The following is a 25,209-nucleotide window of genomic DNA, read 5'->3' as shown; positions in this document are numbered from 1 at the left end:
AGTGCCCTGCGCTCTGTGGTGGAGACATACCGCTCCCCAGCCGGATAGACTGGCATCCGTGGTGAGGATCACCCAGGACGGGGCCAGGAAGGAGCGCCCCTGGGACAGAGAGAGGGGCCGAAGCCACCACTGAAGAGAGCTCCTGGTCTGTGGCGACAGAGCCACTAACCTGTGTTTAGGAGGAAGGCCGCTTTGTCCTAACAGCGGAGAATGTCCAGCTGCAGGGGGCGCAGATGGAACTGGGCAAATGGGACAGCTTCCATTGACGCCACCATTTTACCCAGCACCTGCATCAGACGCCTGAGGGAAGAACGGCGGGGCCTCAGCAGAGAGCGCACTGCCAGTTGGAGGGACTGCTGTTTGCCGGCACTTGTGAAGTTGCCCTTAGTCAAAGTCTCAAACTGCATCCCTAGGTACGTGAGACTCTGGGTCGGAGTCAGAGTGGACTTGGGAAGATTGACAAGCCACCCGAATTGGGCTAGAGTGGCGAGAGTGAGCGAGACACTCCGCTGACAGTCTGCACTGGATGAAGCCTTGACTAGAAGGTCGTCCAGGTAAGGAATCACTGCCAACCCCTGTAGGTGCAGAACCGCAATCACTGCTGCCATGACCTTGGTGAATACCCGACGGGCTGTGGCCAACCCGAAGGGGAGAGCCACAAACTGGAAATGATCTTCTCCAATTGCAAAACTTAGCCAACGCTGGTGTGAAACTGCAATTGGCACATGCAGATAGGCATCTCTGATGTCGATGGACGCTAGGAAATCCCCTTGGGTCATTGAGGCAATGACTGACCGCAGAGACTCCATGCGAAAGTGCCGCACCTGAACATACTTGTTGAGAAGCTTGAGATCCAGGATAGGTCGGAATGTACCGTCCTTTTTGGGGACTAGGAAGAGATTTGAGTAGAAACCTCTGAACCGTTCCCGGGCGGGAACTGGTACAATTACTCCGTTGGCCTGCAAGGATGCCACGGCCTGTGAGAAGGCGGCGGCCTTGGAGCAGGGGGGGGATTGAGAGAAAAAATCTGTTTGGCGGTCTGGAAGAGAATTCTATCCTGTAGCCGTGGGAGATGATATCTCTCACCCACTGATCGGAGACGTGTTGAAACCAAGCGTCGCCAAAGTGGGAGAGCCTGCCACCAACTAAGGGCGTTGCTGGGGCGGGCAGATAGCACGAGGAGGCTGCCTTAGTGGCAGCACCTCCTGCGGTCTTCTGTGGACGCGCTTTTGGGCGCCAGTTGGATTTCTGGTCCTTGGCTGAGTTAGTGGACGAGGCCAAGGGCTTAGAGGACGACCAGTTGGAGGAACGAAAGGAGCGAAACCTTGACTGATTGCTACCCTGGGCAGGTTTCCTGGCTTTGGTTTGTGGCATGGAAGTACTCTTCCTGCCAGTAGCTTCCTTAATAATTTCATCCAGCTGTTCTCCGAACAGCCGGGACCCAGCAAAAGGGAGCCCAGCAAGGTACTTCTTTGAAGAAGCATCTGCCTTCCACTCTCGAAGCCACAAGATCCTGCGGATAGCGAGGGAATTAGCCAAAGCCACCGCAGTGCGGTGAGAAGTCTCCAGCATGGCAGACATGGCATAGGATGAAAAAGCTGAAGCTTGGGAAGTCAAGGCAACCATTTCGGGCATAGATTCCCTGGTTACATAGTTACTTAGGTTGAAAAAAGACCTAGGTCCATCTAGTTCAACCTTCTTCCACCAGTTCTACATTTAGTCACTAAATCGTTTATAACCAACAATGTTTTGTGTACTGAGGAAATCATCCAGCCCTTGTTTAAAAGCGGTTATAGTATCTGCCATTACTACCTCTTGTGGTAGGGCATTCCACAGTCTGACTGCTCTAACTGTAAAGAACCCTTTCCTATTTAGGTGTCGGAATCGCTTTTCTTCCACTCGCAGTGAGTGCCCCCTGGTCCTTAGTACTGTCATTGGAAGAAATAAGTCATGTGCCAGTCCTTTATATTGACCACACATGTATTTATACATATAAATGAGATCTCCTCTGAGACGTCTTTTTTCTAAGCTAAACATATCTAACTTTTTCAACCTGTCATCATATGGGAGGCCTTCCATTCCTTGTAATAGTCTAGTTGCCCGCCTTTGAACTGACTCTAACTTCTGAATGTCCTTTTTAAAATGTGGAGCCCAAAACTGGATCCCGTATTCCAGATGTGGCCTTGCAAGTGATTTATAGAGGGGTAACAATACGTTGGGATCACGGGATCTAATCTCTCTTTTTATACACCCTAGAATCTTGTTTGCTTTAGCAGCTGCTGCTTGACATTGAGTGCTGCTGCTCAGCTTATTTGTAATGAGAATACCCAAGTCCTTCTCCTGTTCTGTAGTCCCGAGTTTACTTCCATTTAATGTATACGCAGCTATAGGATTACTCCGTCCTAGGTGCATTACTTTACATTTATCAACATTAAATCTCATTTGCCAAGTATCTGCCCATTCTGACATCTTATCCAGATCTTTTTGTAATATTGTACTATCCAGGTCAGTTTTTAATATCCTACATAGTTTGGTGTCATCGGCAAAGACTGACACTGTACTATCAATCCCATCCACAAGGTCATTAATAAAGAGATTAAAAAGAATTGGTCCTAGCACAGATCCCTGCGGCACCCCACTGCTGACTATAGCCCATTTAGAGAATGTACCATTTATGACTACTCTTTGTTTCCTATCTTTTAGCCAATTCCTTACCCAGTTGCATATTGTGTCCCCTAGTCCTTGCTTCTGGAGCTTTAGTATAAGGCTATTATGTGGTACAGTATCAAATGCCTTTGCAAAGTCCAAATAAATCACATCAGCTGCATTACCAATATCCAGGTTTGAACTTACCCCCTCATAGAACCCCAACAGGTTGGTTAGACACGACTTATCTTTCATGAATCCATGCTGTTTGTCAGTTATCATATTATTTTCTGCAATATATTTTTGCATGTCATCCCTTAAAATGCCCTCAAAAACTTTGCATACTACTGATGTCAGGCTTACTGGACGGTAGTTGCCTGGATCTACCCTCTTACCTTTCTTAAATATCGGTACCACATCAGCAATCCTCCAATCCTGAGGCACCAACCCTGTTACAAGTGAGTCTAAAAAGATGAGATACAGCGGTCTGTCGATTACGGAGCTCAATTCCCTAAATATTCGTGGATGAAATGCATCTCCTCCAGAGAAGCAGAGATGGCTTTGAGAGCCCACACTGCTGCAAAAGTCGGGGAAAAGGAGGCCCCCGCCGCTTCATATACGGATTTGGCCAGAAGGTCAATCTGGCGGTCAGTGGAATCCTTAAGGGAGGTGCCATCAGCCACCGACACAACGGTCCGGGCTGAGAGCCTAAACACCGGGGGGTCTACCTTTGGGGACTGAGCCCACTCCTTGACCACCTCAGGTGGAAAGGGAAAACGGTCATCAGAACCACGCTTTGGGAAGCGTTTGTCAGGACAGGCCCTGGGCTTGGACACAGCGGCCTGAAAGCTGGAGTGGTTAAAGAACACACTCTTTACTCTCTTAGGCGAGGTAAACTGGTGCTTTTCTGCCAGAGAAGGTTGCTCCTCTGATACTGGCGGATTGAGATCCAGTACAGAGTTAATGGAAGCAATCAAGTCACTAAGATCTGAGTCACTTTCGGACAGATCAATGGGGTACATGGAGTTAGCCTCCGAACCCCCTGTAAAGGCATCCTCCTCATCCTGCGAGTCTGCTCTTGAATCAGAGCCGCGGGAGGAGGAGGGAGAGGGAGCCCTACGTCTCTTCTTAGGAGGACGGAGTCTGGGACCTGATGATGAATCCTCTGTGAGCTCCGGTCCTGAGAGAGACCTAGCAGCAGAGGCTCCCTGTGAGGGGGGCTGATGCAGATTCAGCAAAGTCCTGGACAGCTGTCCCATGGACTCAGCAAAAGACTGGGAGATAGACCTAGAAAAGGATTCTACCCAAGCTGGGGGTTCAGCCACAGGAGCAGGAGCAGCCTGAGAGACCACTGGGGGTGAGACTCCAGGCTGTGGCACCGCCAAGGTAGAGCAGGCATCACAATGTGAATAGGTGCTCGGTTCAGGCAGCAGGAGCTTACATGCAACGCATACAGAGTAAAGCTTTGGAGCCTTGCTCCTCGTGTGAGACATGCTGCTGAAGTGGGGGCTCTGCCAGAGAATGAACCCCAGAGAGTATATCAGAGGTCCACAACCAAAATCGGTTGTGGCTTACCAGACCGCTGTGCTGTGCAGAGCGGTGTTGTGTGCCCTCCAGATCCCGAAGCCCGGACCCCCAAACACAGCACCTCAGCAGGGATGCAGAGACCAGCGCTGAGTGAACGCTGAGAACATGGCCACCGGAGCGAAGAGAGGGGGCGGGACTTGCATGAAGAGCGAGATCTGGAGGGCCATAGAGACCTACAGGGGAGGAGACACGCACAGCAGTGGGGAGTGTCCCTCCCTTGTGCAGAACGGCCGCCGGGAGGAGCCGCGCTGTCCCTCTGCATGAGTGACATGTGAGGGCAGTGAAAACGAAACTAGGCCTCCGGCGAAGCCGGGGCCTAAATTTGAGCGGCGAGGCCGACGAGCAGGCACCATCGGCGCGGTTCTCGGCCGATAGCTAGAGAACCCGCCCGAAATGTCAGTAAATACAACAAGCACACTCTCCCCAAACAATACAGCACAGGGACCTCCATATATAAACGCCTCAGGTACTTAGCTGCTGAGACGCAGGGCCAGGTCCCTGGGGATGAGTGCTCCGGTCCAGCAGGGTCCTGAAGGGCTGCGGATGGAGACCGGTCTCCTGCCAGGCATGGAGACCGTGCTGGCTCCCACTTCAAGCCAGAGCCCAGGAGGGATGGTGAAGGAGCACGGCATGTAAGGCTCCAGCCTAGGAAATCAACCTTACAACACCGCCGACAGTGGGGTGAGAAGGGACATGCCGGGGGTCCAGACGTGGACCCGCAGTTCTTCAAACTCATTCCAAAAGGAAAAAATCATATGAGAATGCATGTGTGGATGTATGCCTCCTGAACACAAACCGATAAACTGGCTGGGTCTGCTCACCAGGGGGTGTATAAGCTCAGAGGGAGGAGCTACACTTTTAAGTGTAGTACTTTGTGTGTCCTCCGGAGGCAGAAGCTAAACACCCATGGTCTGGGTCTCCCAAAGGAACGATAAAGAAAATTTTGCCATGTCACGATTGACACGCTTCCTTATTTTTTCCAAAAATGCAAGTTGACTATTCCAGACCAGTCTCGGTACAATTTCAGAAAAAATCAGTGCTGAATAAGGAAAAAGGTTCTTTATTAGCGCAAAATCTCTGCGGAAATTAGATAAGTCCAATGTCTTTATTTTACCTAGGTCATTCCCTCCAATGTGTAAAATTATGAGATCAGGATACGGGTGAGTCAACAACATACTTTTTAGGGTGCCAACCAAATTAGAAAATTTTAGACCCCTTTATACCGTACCAAAAAACATTTATCAGTTCATACTGAAAAGATAAGTTCTCTGTGTAACTTCTATTAGCTGCTCTCCTCTGCGCCCAATGTATAAACGAGTGACCTACAAGCCAAATCACCATTGGGCCTAGAATTGGAGAGAAACAGAATAAATTAATTATAATAAATTAGGGCGTATATACAACTGATAACGTTTTGACGCCCATCTACCAATTTTACCAATTCTTTTTCCTTTGAGGCCAGCTCTTGCTGCCTCGGTTGCAGCCCCGATCCGAAAAGAGTGTGATGAAAAGTTGGAGCTATCCAGCTGTAATTTAACCATACATTTTTTTAATATTGCATTAAATTGAAACTTAGTGGCAGGAGAACCGTCTTCGTGCAAAAACAGCAAACCCGGGGTATCCCCCTGTACAGTGAGCCATTTACATAAATTGATGACGGGGCATATACATTAACCCCGTAAAGGGCGCAATTTCACAGAACACCCTTTACCAAGTTGGTCCATTTTTGACCTACTAATAAATAACACAGCACAAGAGTCAGATACATTAACATCCTTCCTATATAAACCCGAGGTGTTGCACCGACTATGGGACAACAACTTGCTAATCCTAAGTGCTGCGAAGAAACAAATCACAAAAGCTGCACGAAATAAACATAACTCAAAATTATTAAAACAAACTTCATTCAACATAAACCATAACTTTTCTAATAGATTCACGGATATAGGCCTGCGGCGATCAGGCACAACACAACCTTTTTTACAACCCTTTAGCGCCTGCCGAACCGCAAATAAGCTTAGTAGAGATTCCTCACCATACAATTTCAAGAAAAAAAAAAAAAAAAAAAAAGACACTCCACATAACGTTTTATACAAAAAGGCATAACGATAACCTAAACCAATATAAAAATTCAAAAAACCAAGTGCTGTAGACACATCACACTTGTGGGGAAACAAATTCCTAGAACCACAAAATTGATTCCATGCAAACCAGGCAGCAGAGTAAGCTTTCCATGTCCCCGGTGCAATAGAATTCTTAATGGAAGCTTGTAAAAACATTAAAATTAATACATCTAGTTATCAAATATTTTATAGTAGGACATATGTTCACAGTGCTGACATGGAAGGATATATATATATTTAGAAGCTTCTAGAGATTACACCATGTGACATGCGTCCAGCAGTAATTTCCCTATATGGTTTGAACAGTTGTCATATAACACACGATGGAGGGGGCTATTGCGGCTCCTGCACGTTGTCAGCTGTCCCAAAAGGCTCCCAGGCTGCAAGATGAACACATGCTGAGAGGCTACAGTATATCACCCCTGCCTTGCCATTCAGAATCCAAGGAGAGATGGATGAAGATTTTCTATTGATCAGTATGGACTAAATGAACTCTTTTCCGTAAGCTAATGAAGTATATTATGTTTCCTTTCTGTAACTGAACCCTGGCAACCATTTTTAAATAGATAAAATACATTTATTTTTTACATTTTTGAAGTTCTTTCTTTCATGCGCCTTTACGTATTTGAAGAAAAATATATTTGAGTATATTTTTAACAAAGCTGCTACTAATCTAAAATTGCCTCCCATAGCTGGGACGGGCATGAAGTCGGAAGGTGATCCATCTCTCTCGCACTCTTCCTGAATTCCTCTAACCGCTGAGAAGAGAGGTAAAGAACAGAAGCATTATTGCACTCTGGCACAAAACGAGCCTTTAACCAAATATTCCACCTCAAGCACAAGAGGACCAATTTACGTAACACGCCACCTAAAAACTTACACTTCACCGCCAAGGTGTTTAAAGCAAAAACCAAACCTTGACAATGTGATACGAAAATAATCCTCCTATTCGCTAGCTCCTTACCCCAGATATGCACTGAAACAAAAACCGGAAAAAGTAGGATTTTTGTGTACTCACCGTAAAATCTCTTTCTCTGAGTCTTCATTGGGGGACACCGGACCATGGGTTATGCTGCTGTCACTAGGAGGCTGACACTAAGTAAACATAAAGTTAGCTCCTCCCTAGCAGTATACACCCCGAGCCGGAGGCGGGCTCAGATCAGTTTGGTGCACAAGCAGTAGGAGGAGTACCAGAATCACCATACATAAAACAAAGTTATAACTAAAATAATGCAGCCGTGCGAACAAGAGGTCTATGAACATAAGACCGCTGAAAATGGCAGGCAAATGCAATTAAACAACCAAAAAACCAAGCAGGGTGGGTGCTGTGTCCCCCAATGAAGACTCAGAGAAAGAGATTTTACGGTGAGTACACAAAAATCCTACTTTCTCTATCGTTTCATTGGGGGACACAGGACCATGGGACGTCCAAAAGCAGTCCCTGGGTGGGAATACAGAAGCCCGCAGATAGGAAGAAAACAATGACCTCCCTCGGCGGGCTTGTACTATAATTGAATGCTGTCACCCTATTACAGGTGTGCAACTGCTGCCTGCAAGACCTTTCTCCCAAAACTAGCATCTGCCGATGCTTGGGTGTGAACATGGTAGAACCTAGTAAAGGTATGCAGGCTAGACCAGGTGGCGGCCTTGCAGACCTGGTCGGCCGACGCCTGATGCCTAATCGCCCAAGAGGCTCCTACTGCTCGGGTAGAGTGCGCCCTTACCCCCCGCGGCAGAGACTTGTCCCGAATCCGATAGGCCTCAGATATGGCGGAACGGATCCATCTGGCAATTGTGGCTTTGGATGCCGATTCACCCCTCTTAGGACCAGAAGGAAGGACAAACAGACCATCCGACTTACGGAACGGCGCGGTTCTGGAGACATAAATTCTAAGGGCGCGCACCAGGTCCAGGGTGTGCAAGGACCTCTCCAAGCCGTGAGAGGGGCCAGGACAGAAGGACGGAAGGACAATTTCTTTGTTAAGATGGAACGGGGAGACCACCTTTGGGAGAAAGGCGGGATCTGGCCGGAGAACCGCTTTGTCCTGGTGAAAAATCAAAAAGGGAGCACGACGAGAGAGCTGCCAGCTCTGACGTCCTTCGAATAGAAGTGATGGCAATGAGGAACACCACCTTCCAAGACAGATGAGAAAGGGAAGAATCCCGCAAGGGCTCGAAGGGGGGACCCTGAAGTGACCCTAGGACTAGATTAAAGTCCCACGGTTCTAGAGGTCGACGATACGGCGGGGCCAGGTGGGAAACTCCCTGGATGAAGGTCTTAACCTGTGGGCGAGAGGCCAGTGGCTTCTGAAACAGGATTGACAAAGCCGATACCTGGCCCTTTAGTGTGGCGAGCGAGAGACCCGCATCCAGGCCCGACTGCAAGAATGCCAATAGGGAAGGAAGGGAGAAGGCGAGAGGAGAAGAAATGCTGTGCTCTTCACACCACCTGAAGAAGACCTTCCACGTGCGGTAGTATATTCTTGATGAAGATGGCTTCCTGGCCCTAATCATTGTCTGTATCACTCTTGAAGAAAAACCAGCCTGAGCTAGAACCCAGGATTCAATGGCCAGGCCGTCAAATTTAGGACCTTTGAGTTCTGATGGAAAAGAGGTCCCTGCTGTAGGAGATCTGGACGGTCTGGAAGGCGCCACGGAGCGTCTGCGAGGAGCTGAGTGAGTTCCGCGAACCATGCTCGCCTGGGCCAGTCCGGAGCCACCAGGATGACTGGTATTCCTTCTGCCTTGATCTTCTTGAGGACCCTCGGGATCAGAGGGAGCGGAGGGAAGATGTACGGGAGACTGAACTGGCTCCACGACAGGGTGAGGGCGTCGACTCCTAAAGCCAAGCGGTCGCGGCACCGCGCTACAAATTGCGGAACCTGACAGTTGAACCGGGAGGCCATTAGGTCCACATCCGGAACTCCCCATCTGTCGCAGATCTGGTTGAAGACTTCCCGGTTGAGGGACCATTCGCCGGAGGCGAGGCCTTCCCTGCTGAGGAAGTCCGCCGCCCAATTGTCCACGCCTGGGATGTGAACCGCTGAGATCAGGGAGTGATGACACTCGGCCCACTGCAAAATCTTCCTGACTTCTCGCATCGCCCCGACACTTCTTGTGCCTCCTTGGTGGTTGATGTACGCCACCGCCGTCGCATTGTCCGACTGGATCCTGACCGGGCAACCCTGTACTAGGTGCCGAAACTGCTGCAAGGCTAGCCGGATGGCTCTTATCTCCAGAATGTTGATCGGGAGACAACTCTCCCGCGGTGTCCATCGGCCTTGCGCTGTGTGATGCCGAAACACTGCCCCCCCAGCCCTGGAGACTGGCGTCGGTGGTCACTATCTTCCAGTGGAGCGGGAGGAATGACCTTCCTGACGTGAGGTTGCGTTGATTGATCCACCAACGGAGTGAGTGGCGGGTCTCCGGCAAAAGATGAAACCTGCGGTCCAGAGAAAAGGGAGATCTGTCCCACTTCTTCAGCAAGGCCAGCTGGAGGGGCCGGAGGTGGAACTGTACAAAGGGTACCACTTCCATCGCCGCCACCATACGACCGAGGACTCGCATGCCGAACCTGATGGAAACTTGGTGTTGACGCCGGAGAGCGCGGAGGCCTCGTTGCAGGGAGGACGTCTTCTCCTGTGTGAGGAAAACTCGCCCTTGGGTGGTATCGAATACCATGCCTAAAAAGGTGATCCGACGGGCCGGGGTCAGAGAGAACTTCTTCCGATTGATCAGCCACCCTAACCGTGAAAGGGTGTCGATCGTGACCTGAACCCCAAGACGACAGTCCTCGAAAGAACAACCTTTGATCAACATATCGTCCAAGTACGGGATGACCATAACACCCCTGGAATGTAGGACGGACATGGCAGCCGCCATGATCTTCGTAAAGACTCTGGGGGCGGATGCGAGGCCGAAAGGAAGAGCCGTGAACTGAAAGTGATCTTCCGCTATCGCAAAGCGGAGGAACTGTTGGTGAGAGGTGGCTATAGGGACGTGAAGATAGCCGTCTTGAATTTCCAGCGATGCCAGGAATTCGCCGACCTCCATGGATGCGATCACGGACCGGAGTGACTCCATTCGAAACGGCCGAGGCCTCACCGACCTGTTTAGAAGCTTTAGGTCGAGGACGGGGCGGACAAAGCTGTCCTTCTTGGGGACCACGAAAAGGTTGGAATAGAACCCCTTGAAACGTTCTGCGGGAGGGACTGGTACCACGACTCCGGCTTGGAGGAGGGAGTCTATGGAGTGAAAGAACGCGCGAGCCCGCGCGGGAGACTCGGGAGGGCGAGATAGGAAAAAATTTCTCGATGGCTTTGACTCGAATTCTATTTTGTAGCCTGATGTGATGATCTCTCTGACCCAGGCATCGGCGGTCAGGGGGATCCACACATGCTGGAAACGAGACCGACGCCCTCCCACGAGTCTGGCGCTGTTGCGCGCCGACCGCGAGTCACTTGGAGGAACGTCGGCGGTAACCGGAAGAGGATTTCGTGGACTGGCGGGGACGTGAACGCCAGGCGGGATTGGTCTTGAATGACGAGGTCCTCCTGTCTCTCGGAGGAGAGCGGCTTTTTCGCGGCTGGAGAGTGGAGTTGAAGCTGCGAAAGGGCCGGAAACGAGCGGTGGGGCGCCGATTCTGGAAGCGCTTGGGGCGCAATTGGGGGAGAGATGTACTCTTTCCTCCCGTTGCATCGGAGATCAACTGGTCCAGCTTATCTCCGAAAAGACGTTCCCCTAGGAAGGGCAGGGAAGTCAGTGACTTCTTAGAGGCCGCATCCGCGTTCCAGGACCGGAGCCAGAGGGCTCGACTGATGGCCACATTGTTGCTGGCGGCCTGGGCCGCGCAATTGGCAGATGCCAGGGCTGCATTGAGCAGGTACTCACCTGCGAGGGAAATCTGCAAGGCGATGAGGACCAGGTCCGGATTGGCAGGAATGGCGCGGAGTCCGCAGCGTAGCGTGTCCGCCCAGGACATCAGTGCCTTCGCAACCCAAACTGAGGCAAAGGCCGGTGAGAGGGATGTGCCCGCTGCCTCGAAGGCGGAACGGGCCAACCTGTCAATAGTACGGTCCGTGGGGTCCTTGAGAGACGTACCGTTAGTGAGTGGAAGGAGTGTGTGAGAAGACAGGCGGGAGATTGGGGGGGGGGGGTCGACCACAGGGGAGCCTGCCCAATCCTTTCGAAGACCCTCAGGAAAGGGATAATGCAAATCAATGGACTTACCGCTGGTAAATACCTTGTCCGGCTGTTGCCTGTGGCTGCGCAGTAACTCAGCGAATTCTGGATGTCCGCTGAATGCGCTTTGGGCCCGCTTCATCTGCTTAAACGAGACCTGGGTGCTCTGGGAGGAGACTGGGTCCACCTATACCTTTAGGGTCTGGTTTACTGCCTCTATCAGGCTATTCACCATGCGCCGAATATCAGCTGCCTGCTCTGAGTCCAGCAGGGGTGCTGCATCGGAATCATCATCGGAGCGGTCAGAAGACTCCCTGGAAGAATGATGGTCTGGACCTGGGGATGAAGGTGAAACCTGGGAAGAGGCTGAAGACGAGACCTGGCGGGTCCGCTTCTGAGCAGCCGAGGAGGTCCCTGCGACGGGGCTCACCTGCTCCGGAGGCGATTGCGTCGGGTCTGCGGGAGTCTGGGCGAGCGACGGCAGCAGGCGCAGTGCTTGCGCGATGGTCCGAGAAGCCTCAGAGAGGGAATCTACGGACTGGGACAGGGACGCTAGCCAGTCGGGGGGTGGGGGGGGGGGGGGGGGCTGGACGCAGGGCCCTGTAGCATCTGGCGCTGTGGCGTCTGCGGTATCAGAAGCGTCGGCCGAGGAGTCCTGCGGAGGCTGCGAGTCTGTAGAACAGACGGAGCATAGTGGGGCGTCCTGGCCCTGGGTAAATTTGGTCTTGCAGGAGGAGCATGCAAAAAATAAGGCAAAGGGGGCCTGCTTGGGTCGGGTGGACTTAGCATTAGGCATGGTGAAAAAAGTACTCTCCCTGGTGGCTGCTAGGAAGGAGACAGGAGAGGGTTAACTCGTCCCTAAACTCAGAGAACGCTACTCCTTAGCAGCAGGGCTTACCGAGGTCCTGTGTGCTGCCCACCAGTCCAGAAGAGGGAGTCCAGGAGTGAGCTGGCCAGAGAGAGGGAGAACGCCGGCGCGCTGCAGCCTCAGGGGACCAGAGACAGGCTAAAATGGCGAGGGGACGCTGGAGGAGGCTGGGGGAGGAGCAGCGTTCAGGCGCGTAAAACCGGAGAATCCACAGCCCCCACCACAAGCCAGGAGGCTGAGCGGTGGGAGGAGACTGGGCCAGACGACCGGCGGCCAATAGCGCTGCAGCGGGGGCGTGGCTAGGACGCAAAGCGACTAGGCCGAGACCGGGGCCTAAATTTTGGAGAGGGCCGGGGGAAGGTGTAGGAGAGGTCGGTCCTACCTGTTCTCGGCGGCGCCGGCCCAGCGACGGATGCGGTGCAGGCAGGGCGCCCTGCCCCTGCCTGTGCACAGTGCCCTCGTCCAGGAAGACTGAGGACTCCGGGGAAGAGCGTGCTGAGGCAGGGAAGTGGACATCATGATGGGGGAAGGAGCCCCCCCTGCAGGAGAAGGCAGCGTGAAAGGGCCCCATCGGATTACAAACGCTGCGGAGGTTCCATCCCTGCTGTATGCCCCTGTACGCCCTTTGGGGTGATACCGCAGGGCGAATCAGGGGTGCCCACGACAACCTGCCCACACGCGCAACCCCGGGAGTGGTACCATGGGGATGGACGGGGGAGAGGGCCCGAAATCTCAAGCCCCTGCGACCCTGGGGAGTGGTACCCACAGGGCTGCGGAGGATGAGTGAAGAGAATACCTGCAGAGAAAAAGAAGACAGGTATGAGAGCGATGAGCGGCGCCGAAAATAAAGGAAAAAAGCGCAAAAAACAAATGGCTGAGGGGGGCCGAGACGGCCCACATCAGCCTCCTACGACACTAAGCAAAAAACTGATCTGAGCCCGCCTCCGGCTCGGGGTGTATACTGCTAGGGAGGAGCTAACTTTTTAGGTTTACTTAGTGTCAGCCTCCTAGTGACAGCAGCATAACCCATGGTCCTGTGTCCCCCAATGAAACGATAGAGAAAGCTCCAATAACACCTGTTTCTCCAGCAAACCTTCCGACAACCAAGATGAAGGCCATGAAGGAAAGCACCAATGTGTATGAAAAATCGTACCGAACCCCACTTCCTTAGACACCTCTGTAAACCAAAGTAAATCCTGAGACAAGATAAACTCCTGCTGAACACAACTAATTCCGTTAAAACTTTCTAAAAATTCATACCAAATTTTTAAATCCATCCTCATCTCCCGTGAAATTCTGATACGTGAGCCTGAACACCTAACACCATTAGTTGCGTCGTACAAACGCCTTGAAAACACTCTCCCCATTGGTAAAATTCTTAATGCAAAGTTCAAACTCCCCAGCAGAGATTGGAGCTCTCGCAGGGTACACTTTTTCTGCACTAAAAAACTCGCAATACAGCCCTTTAACTTCATAATCTTCTGGCCAGGGAGTCTCAATTCCATTTTATGTGAATCCAATACAATCCCTAGAAACTCAAGCTCTGTGCAAGGAAAAACTGTTTTATCATGAGCTAATGGGACCCCAAAAAATTCCATCAGACCCAAGAATTTATTTAATAATTGCAAACAACGACCCGATCTAGCGACAAATAAAAAATCATCCAAATAGTGTAACATGCCCCCCTCAGAAAACCCATCTTGAACTGCCCAATGCAAAAACGTGGAAAATGACTCAAAATAATAACATGATAACGAAAAACCCATAGGGAGGCACCTGTCAAAATAAAAAGAACCCTCAAAACAAAAACCCAAAGAATTAAAACCCAAGGGGTTAATTGGCAGAAGCCGGAAGGCAGACTTAATGTCTGATTTGGCCAGGAAACAATCCGGGCCAAACTTCCGTAGCAAATCCACAGCCTCATCAAAGGATGTGTAACTCACCGAAGATGCATTAGGATCAATAGCATCATTCAGTGAGCAACCTGTTGGATAAGACAGGTGATGTATGATCCTAAAAGAATTAACCTCCTTCTTGGGGACAACCCCCAAAGGTGAAATTCTAAAATTCGTAAACGGAGGAAATTCAAAAGAACCAGACACCCTGCCTAGCAACATCTCCTTTTTAATATGCGTCCTGACCACTTCTTCATGACTATCAACAGATTTTAAATTCTAAAGCCCACTTTACACGTTGCAATTAGTTGTACAATCGCATTTGCGATGTGACACGCCCAGGTTGCATACGGGATCTTATGAGATTGCACGTTGGTCGTTCATTTTCTGTCACACGAGCGTTAGTAGTCTATGTTAAATTGATCAATGTTATGTGCGATCCTTTAGATCATGTGTTCTGTGACGTATGCATTGGGCACCTTTTTTTTTTTTTTTATTTATTTATTGACTTGCCAAGCGTGTGTAATGTGTAGGGATGCGTTTTTACTATGTCATCTGCCATTCAGCTCTGCTACATGGCCGCTAACAGCAGTCACAGACAGCCATGTAGCAGAGCTGAATGGCAGATGACAGCAGACACAGACAGAGCCGCACTGTCAGAATGAACTCGGGTGAACTTCCCCCGACTTCATTGTCATGCTGCGGCTCTGTCTGTGTCGCGCCCTGATTAGCGGTCACCTGTGAAGGACTCACCGGTGACCGCTAATCTCCTAAGTGACTGAAGTTAGCAGCCCTCTCTCATACTCACCAATCCCCGATCCCCGGCGCTGCACGGCATTCACACTGCTCCGGCGGCTTTTACTGTTTTGAAAAAGCCGGCCGCCCATTAATCAATCTCGTATTCCCTGCTTTCCCCGCCCACCGGCGCCTATGATTGGTTGCAGGGTTGCAGTGAGACACACCCCCACGCTGAGTGACAGGTGTCACACTGCATCCAATCACAGCAGCCGGTGGGCGTGTCTATACTGTGTAGTGAAATAAATAATTAAATAATTTAAAAAAACGGCGTGCGGTCCCCCCCAATTTTAAAACCAGCCAGATAAAGCCATACGGCTGAAGGCTGGTATTCTCAGGATGGGGAGCTCCACGTTATGGGGAGCCCCCCAGCCTAACAATATCAGCCAACAGCCGCCCAGAATTGCCGCATACATTATATGCGACAGTTCTGGGACTGTACCCGGCTCTTCCCGATTTGCCCTGGTGCGTTGGCAAATCGGGGTAATAAGGAGTTATTGGCAGCCCATAGCTGCCAATAAGTCCTAGATTAATCATGTCAGGCGTCTATGAGACACCCTCCATGATTAATCTGTAAATTACAGTAAACACACACACCTGAAAAAATCCTTTATTAGAAATAAAAAACACAAACATATACCCTGGTTAACCACTTTAATCAGCCCCAAAAAGCCCTCCATGTCCGGCGTAATCCAGGATGATGCAGCGTCGCTTCCAGCGCTGCTGCATGGAGGTGACCGGAGCTGCAGAATACACCGCCGCTCTGGTCACCTCCACACAGCAACTGAAGAGTGCCGCGCGATCAGCTGAGCTGTCACTGAGGTTACCCGCTGTCACTGGATCCAGCGGTGGCCGCGGGTAACGTCAGTGACAGCTCAGCTGATCGCGCTACTCACCTCAGTTGCTGCGTGGAGGTGATAGGAGCGGCGGTGAGTAGCGCGATCAGCTGAGCTGTCACTGACGTTACCCGCGGCCACCGCTGGATCCAGTGACAGCGGGTAACCTCAGTGACAGCTCAGCTGATCGCACGGCTGTCTTCATTAGCTGCGTGGAGGTCACCGAAGCGGCTGTGTCTGCTGCAGCTCCGGTCACCTTCATGCAGCAGCGCTGGAAGCGACGCTGGAGCATCCTGGATTACGCCGGACATGGAGGGCTTTTTGGGGCTGATTAAAGTGGTTAACCAGGGAATGTGTTTGTGTTTTTTATTTCTAATAAAGGATTTTTTTCGGGTGTGTGTGTTTATTTACTGTAATTTACAGATTAATCATGGAAGGAATCTCGGGGAGACGCCTGACATGATTAATCTAGGACTTATTGGCAGCTATGGGCTGCCAATAACTCCTTATTACCCCGATTTGCCAACGCACCAGGGCAAATCGGGAAGAGCCGGGTACAGTCCCAGAACTGTCGCATCTAATGTATGCGGCAATTCTGGGCGGCTGCTGGCTGATATTGTTAGGCTGGGGGGCTCCCCATAACGTGGAGCTCCCCATCCTGAGAATACCAGCCTTCAGCCGTATGGCTTTATCTGGCTGGTTTTAAAATTGGGGGGACCGCACGCCGTTTTTTTAAATTTAATTATTTATTTCACTACACAGTATAGACACGCCCACCGGCTGCTGTGATTGGGTGCAGTGTGACACCTGTCACTCAGCGTGGGGGCGTGTCTCACTGTAACCAATCATAGGCGCCGGTGGGCGGGGAAAGCAGGGAATACGAGATTGTTTAATGGGCGGCCGGCTTTTTCAAAACAGTAAAAGCCGCCGGAGCAGTGTGAACGCCGTGCAGTGCCGGGGATCGGTGAGTATATGAGAGAGGGGGATAGACTGACATGGACAGAGAGTGAGGGACAGAGATAGTGACCGACTGACAGAGATTAGTGAATGACAGACATTGTGAGGCGCTTCAGAACGCAGCTTTTCAGCTGCGCTCTGAAGCGGACTTTTTTTAAGCTGCGGTGCAGAGCGCACACCTGCGCACATAGCCTCAGACATCAAAATCGTATGAGGGATGTCACACGTTACAATTGACTAGGTTCGTGCAACAAAACGCTCAATTCTAGAGAAAGATACGATGTGTTTGCGATCAACGGTTTTGCGTTCAATCCTGATCGCACGTAGATGTCACACGCAGATACCTCACAAACGATGCCGGATGTGCGTCACTTACAACTTGACCCCAACGACAAATTGTGAGATATATTGAAGCGTGTGTAGCGGGCTTTAGTCACATTACAACCTATACCCTCAAAAGAAGGTACAGGAAAACCTGACTGAAACCCACTATGAACCAGAGCTGCTTTCGGCCTGTCTGAAAACTGTCTAGCCATGGCACCATTCTTTCCAGGCTCACTGGAGTCTGAGCCTTTGAAAAACTGGTCCCTAACACCAGATGGCTGTACCGTGGACTGACCATGCTTTTTAAAGCATTTAAACAGGGGGTGGGCCCCTCCACAGAATGAGCACTCATGGCGAAAGCGACAGTTACCCTGCCACCTGCATGAGGACTCATTGAATGCAAAGCACACCCCTTTTTTAGAATTGACATTCACTTGCTGTCTATGAGGGATCTGTCGCTGAGGCAGCATTAAATTCAGCCATAATCCGACATCCTTTACACCCCACTTGACCGCAGGGTGAACAGCCAATTTCTGCCTGAACGACTCATCGTAATTCAGCCAGGCTAAGCCGCCAAAATTACGATAAGCCTCCAGTATACAATCCTGATGTTGAAACAGGCCGCTACACAACTTTGGAAACGTCTCCCCAAGAACTGCAGCATAAATGGAGAAAGCCTGCAACCAAGAATAAAATGATTTAAAATTCTTTTTTCTCTCTGATTCAATCTCCTGTTTACCCTCAGGTTTCTCCACTTTATGCTGCAGCTCCCTAGCCACAGGCAAAAGAGAAAAGATCTCTACATATTCTTGTCTCCCAATTTTTTCCTTAATGGAAGCACTGAGATGAAAGCCCAAAGGGGAAACATCACATGTCAGTGCTTCCTTTAAATGAGGTTCCGCCACCCCAGGGAACCTGTCCTGAATAGAAACTTCAGCAACAGGTGCCTGGGGTAGCACTACATGGCCCCCAAGTAGCTCAGACAGAGTCCTAATGACAATGTCCTTTACACAATTATCCCTAACAATGGGTGCTCCAGCAAGGGGGCTCTCACCATGTCCTCCACTCCTTGGTCCATCCATAGCGCTGTAGAGGTTGACGATCTCCACTTGCCGCGACGTCCTCTTCAGATTCTTCAGTCGAGCTCCAGACCTGCATCGCCGCCGCCAAAGCCCCAGCTGAGCTCTTTTGCAATGGGGCCGGCGGCGCGTACAGGCCTGTAAGCGACCCAGGATCTCTGTTGTGACCGGCCACAGCAGCCGGAGCGGAACCCCCGGCGGCGACTACCGGAATAATCGCCCGCCGGGCATTCTGGGAGTCGCGTCCCGATGACGAGGCCAAATCTCGGCGGCTTCTTGGGCGGTCTCGCGATGCTCCGGTCCCTCCTCTCGCCAGAACTCCCGCCTCTCGCGATGTCTCCGACGGCTTCCTCTCCGAACCGCGCCGACCGCGAGCAGATGCCGACCTCTTCCTCCCTCCGCCGGACCGCTGGGAACAGGACTCAGGCGGTGAGTATACTTGGCTCTTCTTCCTCCTCTTCCGCAGGGATCTCCGGACCTCTTCTCCCTCTCCGGACTGCAGCAGCTCTTCCCTCGTCGCAGGGACACCAGCGGGAGCCAGGGCAGGATTCAGGACCACTTCGGCGGCTTCGTTCACCGGCGCCAGACACCTCCTCAGCCATTCCTCACCGTCCGCTGCGCCGACCCGAGCCATCATCTTCTCCAGGAGCGACTCCATCTGGATTCTTCTTTCTTCACAGCTGGAAACTGACACAGCTGTCTCACAGCTGGCTCCTTATAAAGGTAAGATTCCCGCACTTTTAGGGTACTTTCACACCTCCGGTTTTTCTTCTGCGGCACAATCCGGCACTTTGCAGGAAAATCGCAACCGTTTTTTTTGTGCTGCCGGTTGCGATTTTCCTGCATAGACTTTAATTAGTGCCGCATTGTGCCGCATGGCCTTGCGTTCCATCCGGTTTTTGCCGCATGCGGCAGATTTAGCCGATGCGGCGGCCGGATGGAACGTTGCCTGGCACGTTTTTTCGTGCGGCAAAAAAAACCGCATCGCGCCGCATTCGGCCGATGCGGCGCATCTCTCAATGCATGCCTATTGCGGCCGGATGCGGCGCGATGCGGCAAATACCGCATCCGGCCGCCGCATGCGGTTTTTGCCACTGCGCATGCTCAGTAGCATGCCGCAAGCGGCAAAAACCAGGCGGGCCGCATGGGAAAAACTTATGCAAAGGATGCGGTGTTTTCACCGCATCCGTTGCATAGCTTGCACAGCCGGATTGAGCCGCAGGGCTCAAGCCGGATGTGTGAAAGTAGCCTTACTCTGTCCACCAATGACAGACTTTAAAAAATAGCACGCAGCAGGCTAGCCAATCCCATAGCCTGCTCGTGTTACTCACAGAGGGCAGATTAACCCTATAACTCCCAAACCATAGTATCTTCCATTATAACCACGCAGCAGGCTGACCAATCACAGCAGCCTGCTCGTGTTACCACATGAAGGGTATTAACCCTTAACATCCCATATTGCATTTAGTACTGTTGAATGCCACAGCCCTACACCTGTAGCCCACAAAAATTAAACTCCAGAGGCCCATGCCACCATGTAATCACCAGGCTATGCGCTGCTGGTGATTATACAAGATGAGGTAATGTCACAGCAGCTTCCTACAAATTTATTTCTGAAAAAAGTAGCATAGCATTTACTGCTTTTAGGGTCCATGCCCACGATCAGTGTTCACAGCGTTTGGGACGGAGGATGCTTCACTGCGTCCAAAACGCTGTACAGTACAAGCACAGTTTATGGAATTTCTAAACATCCTGTAGCCACTATGCTTGTTTTTGTTGCAGTGTAAACTGACCTGTGGTGCAGCTTTCAGAGGCCGCATCATGTCAATTGTTTGCTGCAGAGTCGCAAGTGTCTCCCGTAGGGAGAACAGAAGAGACAGCAGCGCACCGAACCCTGATCGTGGTTATGAACAACTGCGGTCTCCTGTGGATGGTCTCAGGACCTGCCACGTCCAGGATGCAGCAGGTCCTGATCGTGTGCACATACTCTTACATTCAGCCTTCTATTAGAGTAATGCCACGCTGAGTATTTAGTCAGTTTTTTTACCTCAACATTTGTAAGGCCATGTGCACACGTTTAGTATTTGGTGAGTTTTTTACCTCAGTATTAGGCCATGTACACACGTTCAGTATTTGATCCGTGTTTTACCTCAGTATTTGTAAGGCCACGTGTACACGATGAGTATATGGTGAGTTTTTACCTCAGTATTTTTAGCCAAAACCAGGAGTGGGTGATAAATCCAGAAGTGGTGACGTGTTTCTATTTGGACTTTTCCTCTGATTGTTCCTCTCCTGGTTTTGGCTACAAATACTGAGGTAAATAGTCACCAAATTCCCAACATGTGCACGTGGCCTTACACAGCAGGATATTCTCTGAATGTATGCCTTTTATAAAAGGTTTAAAAACCAAACTTAAAAAGCAACAACCTTATGTTCTTACCAAGTCTAGAGCAGATCCTCCACCCAAATACTCCATAATGATCCATAGCTTCGATCCCTGTAACAAAGACATTATATTAGGTTAATATCGGTCATAAAAAGATATCATTGATCACAGAGATATATAAAATACACACACACACACACACACATCAGGTGATGAGGGATGAAATGGGAAAAATTAGGGCTTTAAAATAACAGTTTTCCAAAAAAATCCAGCAACCGAGTCAAGGGATTATATTAAAACTATTAGTATTTATTGAAGCATATTAAAAAGTCCAGATAGGGTTCAGAGCAAAAAACGGAGAGGACGCGTTTCGAACTGTGTAGTTCTTAGTCTGTCTCCTGGACTTTTTAATATGCTTCAATAAATACTAATAGTTTTAATATAATCCCTTGACTCGGTTGCTGGATTTTTTGGAAAACTCTCCACACAGGACTGCCAGCTGGTTTCATTCCTTGCACGTGTCTGGGAAACATTGGTCTCCTTCAAACTACAGGTGAGCGGATACATACTTTCTCTGGACTTTAAAATAACAGGTCTTACTCCAAATTCAATTAATCAGAAGTACAAAAAAGTGCACAGTGGTGCCATTCATCATTCATTGCAAGCAACCGCTAAAAGGGGTAGGGGCCTCTAATAAACTTTCCACCATTCCTCAAAAAAAAAAAAAGCCACAGTAGTGGTCGGGGATAGGCAGCTTTGGCGAAGGGTAATGGAAGCCTATCTTGCTCCAGCTTTCACTCCAGGATCTACTGACAATCTCAGACCACATCTGCTCAACTCCCAAAGAGATGAGAATTAGGTTGCAGTATATGGGGGCAAAACAGACAGAGAAGGGACATCCAAGAGGGGCACCACATCATTAATGCTTCTTCTGGCCACACATCTGTAGAAACCTGTACACACAGTGAATAAATATGCACAGCGCATCTGGAGACCCAGATGACAAAAAATCTGCTAAAAGCCCACACTGTGCTTCTATACACAAACAACTGTGATTTGCACCATGACGTGCCACAGTATGGAGCTATTCTCACATTCCCCTATGGTTACCACTACACACAATTTTTTCCCCCAGTCTGCCCTTATCAAGAATATTGAAGTTATTATGCTACAATATTCAATGCAGTTTAAAAGAAAAGTTTATTCCACAGACAGTCTTTTGGGACACTCTGAGGCCCGAATATGTTAAAAGGGTGGTTCACCAATATTTTTTATTTTCTAGATCGATATATTGAGAAACATTGTTTCTCTCAAATACTTTATATTGGCAATCGTGCCTGTGAGAGGCGCTATTGCGGACCGCTGTTCCCCGCTCCGTGACCTTGGGGGATCCGGTGACGTCACGTACAGTTCCGGACACGTCACATCCCTGCAACCGGCCCCAGTATTCCTGAGTCACGGGGCTGTGGGCGGTGTTTCACCGCTTGTCACAGCGCAGCGTGTCTCCTGCGTGTAGCGCTCTGCTGTGAGGGAGGAGGGAGCAGATGGGCTGTGACGAGCGGTGAAACACTGCCCACAGCCCATCACTCACGGACACTGCGGCCGGCCACGGTGTCAGGAACTTGACATGACGTCACCGGATCCCTGAGGTCACGGAGCCCTGGGGTCACGGAGCAGGGAACAGCGCCTCTCACAGGCACTACTGCCAATATAAGGTATTTGAGAGAAACCTTGTTTCTCAATATAATATCTATCTAGACAAAAAACATGAGTAAACCACCCCTTTAAGTATATACTCCATGAGTTTTCTCACTGCATACACGGAATATAATGGGAAAATATGTGAACAGAGACTTAAAAATGTTGTTTAGCCAAATAAAAAGTTGTTTTGATGATTTTCAAATGGAAATAGAATAAACTTTACTGATAAAAGCTCCTGATTTTAGCACGATAAGGCTCATGCTTAACATTAGTTTTGACACCGCCCCTCCGCACTCTGTGTCCGCATACGACAATCAAGTGTAATGACCGGACGGCATTTCTAAGCTTAGCCGAAGCGGATTCACAGAGAAGGGCCTGGCACGGCTAATGATACGGTCTATGTTACTTACACAGAGCTTGATGGAGCGCTCTGATGCTGCAAAACAAATGTGGATGTGAAGCTTCCTGAACTGCTGTAGAAATCTGTCAGCAGGTTTTTGCAATGTAAGCTGAAGCCAGCATGCTGCAAGGGTTAACACAGAAAATTCAAAGATGCCTGTCTTGTCAAGGTCTGATCTGTTGCTTATTTGCTGTTTATTTAAGTAGCAGGACCCTTATCATTGCTTGACTACAATGTCATGCACAGGGCAGACCAACATGCACCCTCCTGTGATTGGACATTGACATGAGGTGTCAAATCTCTATTGGGAGCCTGGTGTGGGAGGGGAAGTTCACTCAGGTCTGCTACATGCTAAATGTAAAAACTTATTGTGTCAGAACAGCTGCACCCAGTAATCTAAGTGACCCATCATTGGATTCAGGATCTCTTTGCCTACATGCTTCTCTCAGATGATGTAGCAAAAAACCTGCTGACAGATTCCCTTTAATAAGCCTTAATTTAATGCCTTTGCATCACTTTGGGCTGAACAATCCCTTTGATTCTCTAATCTGGATTCCATTTCTTTCTACAGAGTATAAACTGCACATTAATAAAGGTTTAGGACGTTAACCTTCAGGTAGGAGCCATAATAGCGAGTAATGTAGGGACTGTCACACTGGCTGAGGACGGTGATCTCCTGTTGAATGTCCTCAATCTCATCTTCTGCCTCCTCCAGGTCGATGATCTTGATGGCCACCACTTCTTTGCTGCGGTTCTCTATACCTTTGTAAACTTCTCCAAATGAGCCTCTCCCAATGCGCTCCAGCTTGGTGAAGAGGCGTTCTGGATCCATTCTGGAACCCTACGGAGAAAAAAAAAAATAGGAAACACATTAAGCATATTACTTTTACCAATTAGTTTCCCTCCTCCGCCAGTCTCCTGTCCCAAACTCCACAGAGACCAGGGCAGTGGCAGCCAAATACCGGCGGTGGCAGGCTTCCTGCCGTCATTCTCGTCACCGTCCTTGTCTACGCTGATGTAACTACAACCACTGGTAGATGCAGTGTGGAGACCGCAGTTGCACCAGCGGCTCTCGTGTATCAAACCACAATCAATAAGTCATTTTTTTTCTTAAATCAACCTAAAACACCGGCCTTTTCCAAACTGCATTATAAAAATGACACGTCAGGTTAAAGGCGACATTTTTTCAGCGGATGCCTGAGGCTCATTGTGTACTAGGTATGTATCAGTGCTGAGTATGCGGCTCTGGAGCAGGTTAGTGCAGGCACAGTACATGAGACCAGACCCTGACTGACACAGTGTAACGAAAACACATCCATGAGCACAGTCTGCCGGAGGATTGGCGGGGAGCGTGGCTCCTTGGTGGGCTTGGAGGATGGCACCATAGCGGTGCATGGTAAAGGAATGAGTTACCTGTGATGGGAAGTCCCGGAGATGCGCCATTCTGGAGCAATCTGACCCCACTCAACGACAGATCAGTGACCCACACTCTGGAGGTAGCGGCACAGCGCACACAGCTCGCCCCACATCGCTCCCTCTCTATAATCTGCACAGCCTGGAGGTAACACACTGACACGGAGCAGCAGCTGTGCTACAAATACCTAATGCTAAACCTACACCCCAGGCTGCAATGTGCAGAGAGAACATGTGTCACCTGCGGGGCTGTATGGGGGAGGGGCTCGGCCCAGCACACAGCGACCTCCTATACTAATCTATGGCTGACCCATAGCCATTCGGTACAGCCGTACACGGGGGTCCTAACAGATGGCCTGCTCTGCCCATAGAAGAAAACAGTCCACCCGAATGTCACACACGTCATCCCCGCCTGGATATCTGGGACACGTAGTTCTTTTGAAACACGTCGTCTATAGTACTGGTGGCAACGAGAACTACAATTCCCACAAGCAAAAGGCGCGGGGTGTTCTGGGAGTTGTAGTAGCAAGGCAAGGGCGTAAAAGGGAGACATTTAAGTCATGTGACCGGAGTTAGGCGTGACGTCATGTCCATGGATACCGCTCCGGAGAAGTGGAAGGGATTGGGAATGAGGTTACCGACATCACGTGACCAAAAGTAACCCGTGCACTGCTGGTGTGTACCGGGAAGGAGGTTGACTAAAGCCGTGTGTGGTGCGCCCGGGGCTGTCACAGAGATGTGGCTCACATAAAATAAATAAAGGCTACTGATAGTCTGTAAAAGCATGGTATCATGCACTGTGTGTCCCAGTAACATAATGGAAAGCCTGGCACCCGCCGCCTGCTTCCGTTATGTGACCCCTCCGTCCTCCACAACTTCTCTAATCCTAAGATAAAACCAATAAAAAACGGAAAACAAAACCCGCAGTGTCAGAGGAACCTTAGGCTGTGTTCACACAAGGTTTTGTTCAGGCATTTTTTAGCAGGTCCGCTCCCACATACGCCAGAGAAAATGAGGT

General features: G+C 50.1%; 1 protein-coding gene across 1 annotated transcript in view; it reads right to left on the bottom strand.

Moving 5' to 3' along the window:
- STK25 (serine/threonine kinase 25) overlaps positions 1-24,623 on the bottom strand; it is a 52,619-nt gene extending 27,996 nt beyond the window's left edge. Inside the window, exons 1-3 of the mRNA XM_075340855.1 lie at positions 24,192-24,623; positions 23,389-23,619; positions 20,732-20,788 (exon numbers count right to left, since the gene is read on the bottom strand). Of these exons, the coding sequence (XP_075196970.1) occupies positions 20,732-20,788; positions 23,389-23,619; positions 24,192-24,221 (318 nt within the window). The 5' untranslated portion in view covers positions 24,222-24,623. The remainder of the gene's footprint in view (positions 1-20,731; positions 20,789-23,388; positions 23,620-24,191) is intronic.
- Positions 24,624-25,209: the final 586 nt, after the last annotated feature.

This window comes from Anomaloglossus baeobatrachus, chromosome 3 (genome assembly GCF_048569485.1).
Source record: "Anomaloglossus baeobatrachus isolate aAnoBae1 chromosome 3, aAnoBae1.hap1, whole genome shotgun sequence".
Lineage (NCBI taxonomy): Eukaryota > Metazoa > Chordata > Amphibia > Anura > Aromobatidae > Anomaloglossus > Anomaloglossus baeobatrachus.
Note: the sequence above shows the minus strand (reverse complement) of the source record. Positions and strands in the feature narration are given on the sequence as shown.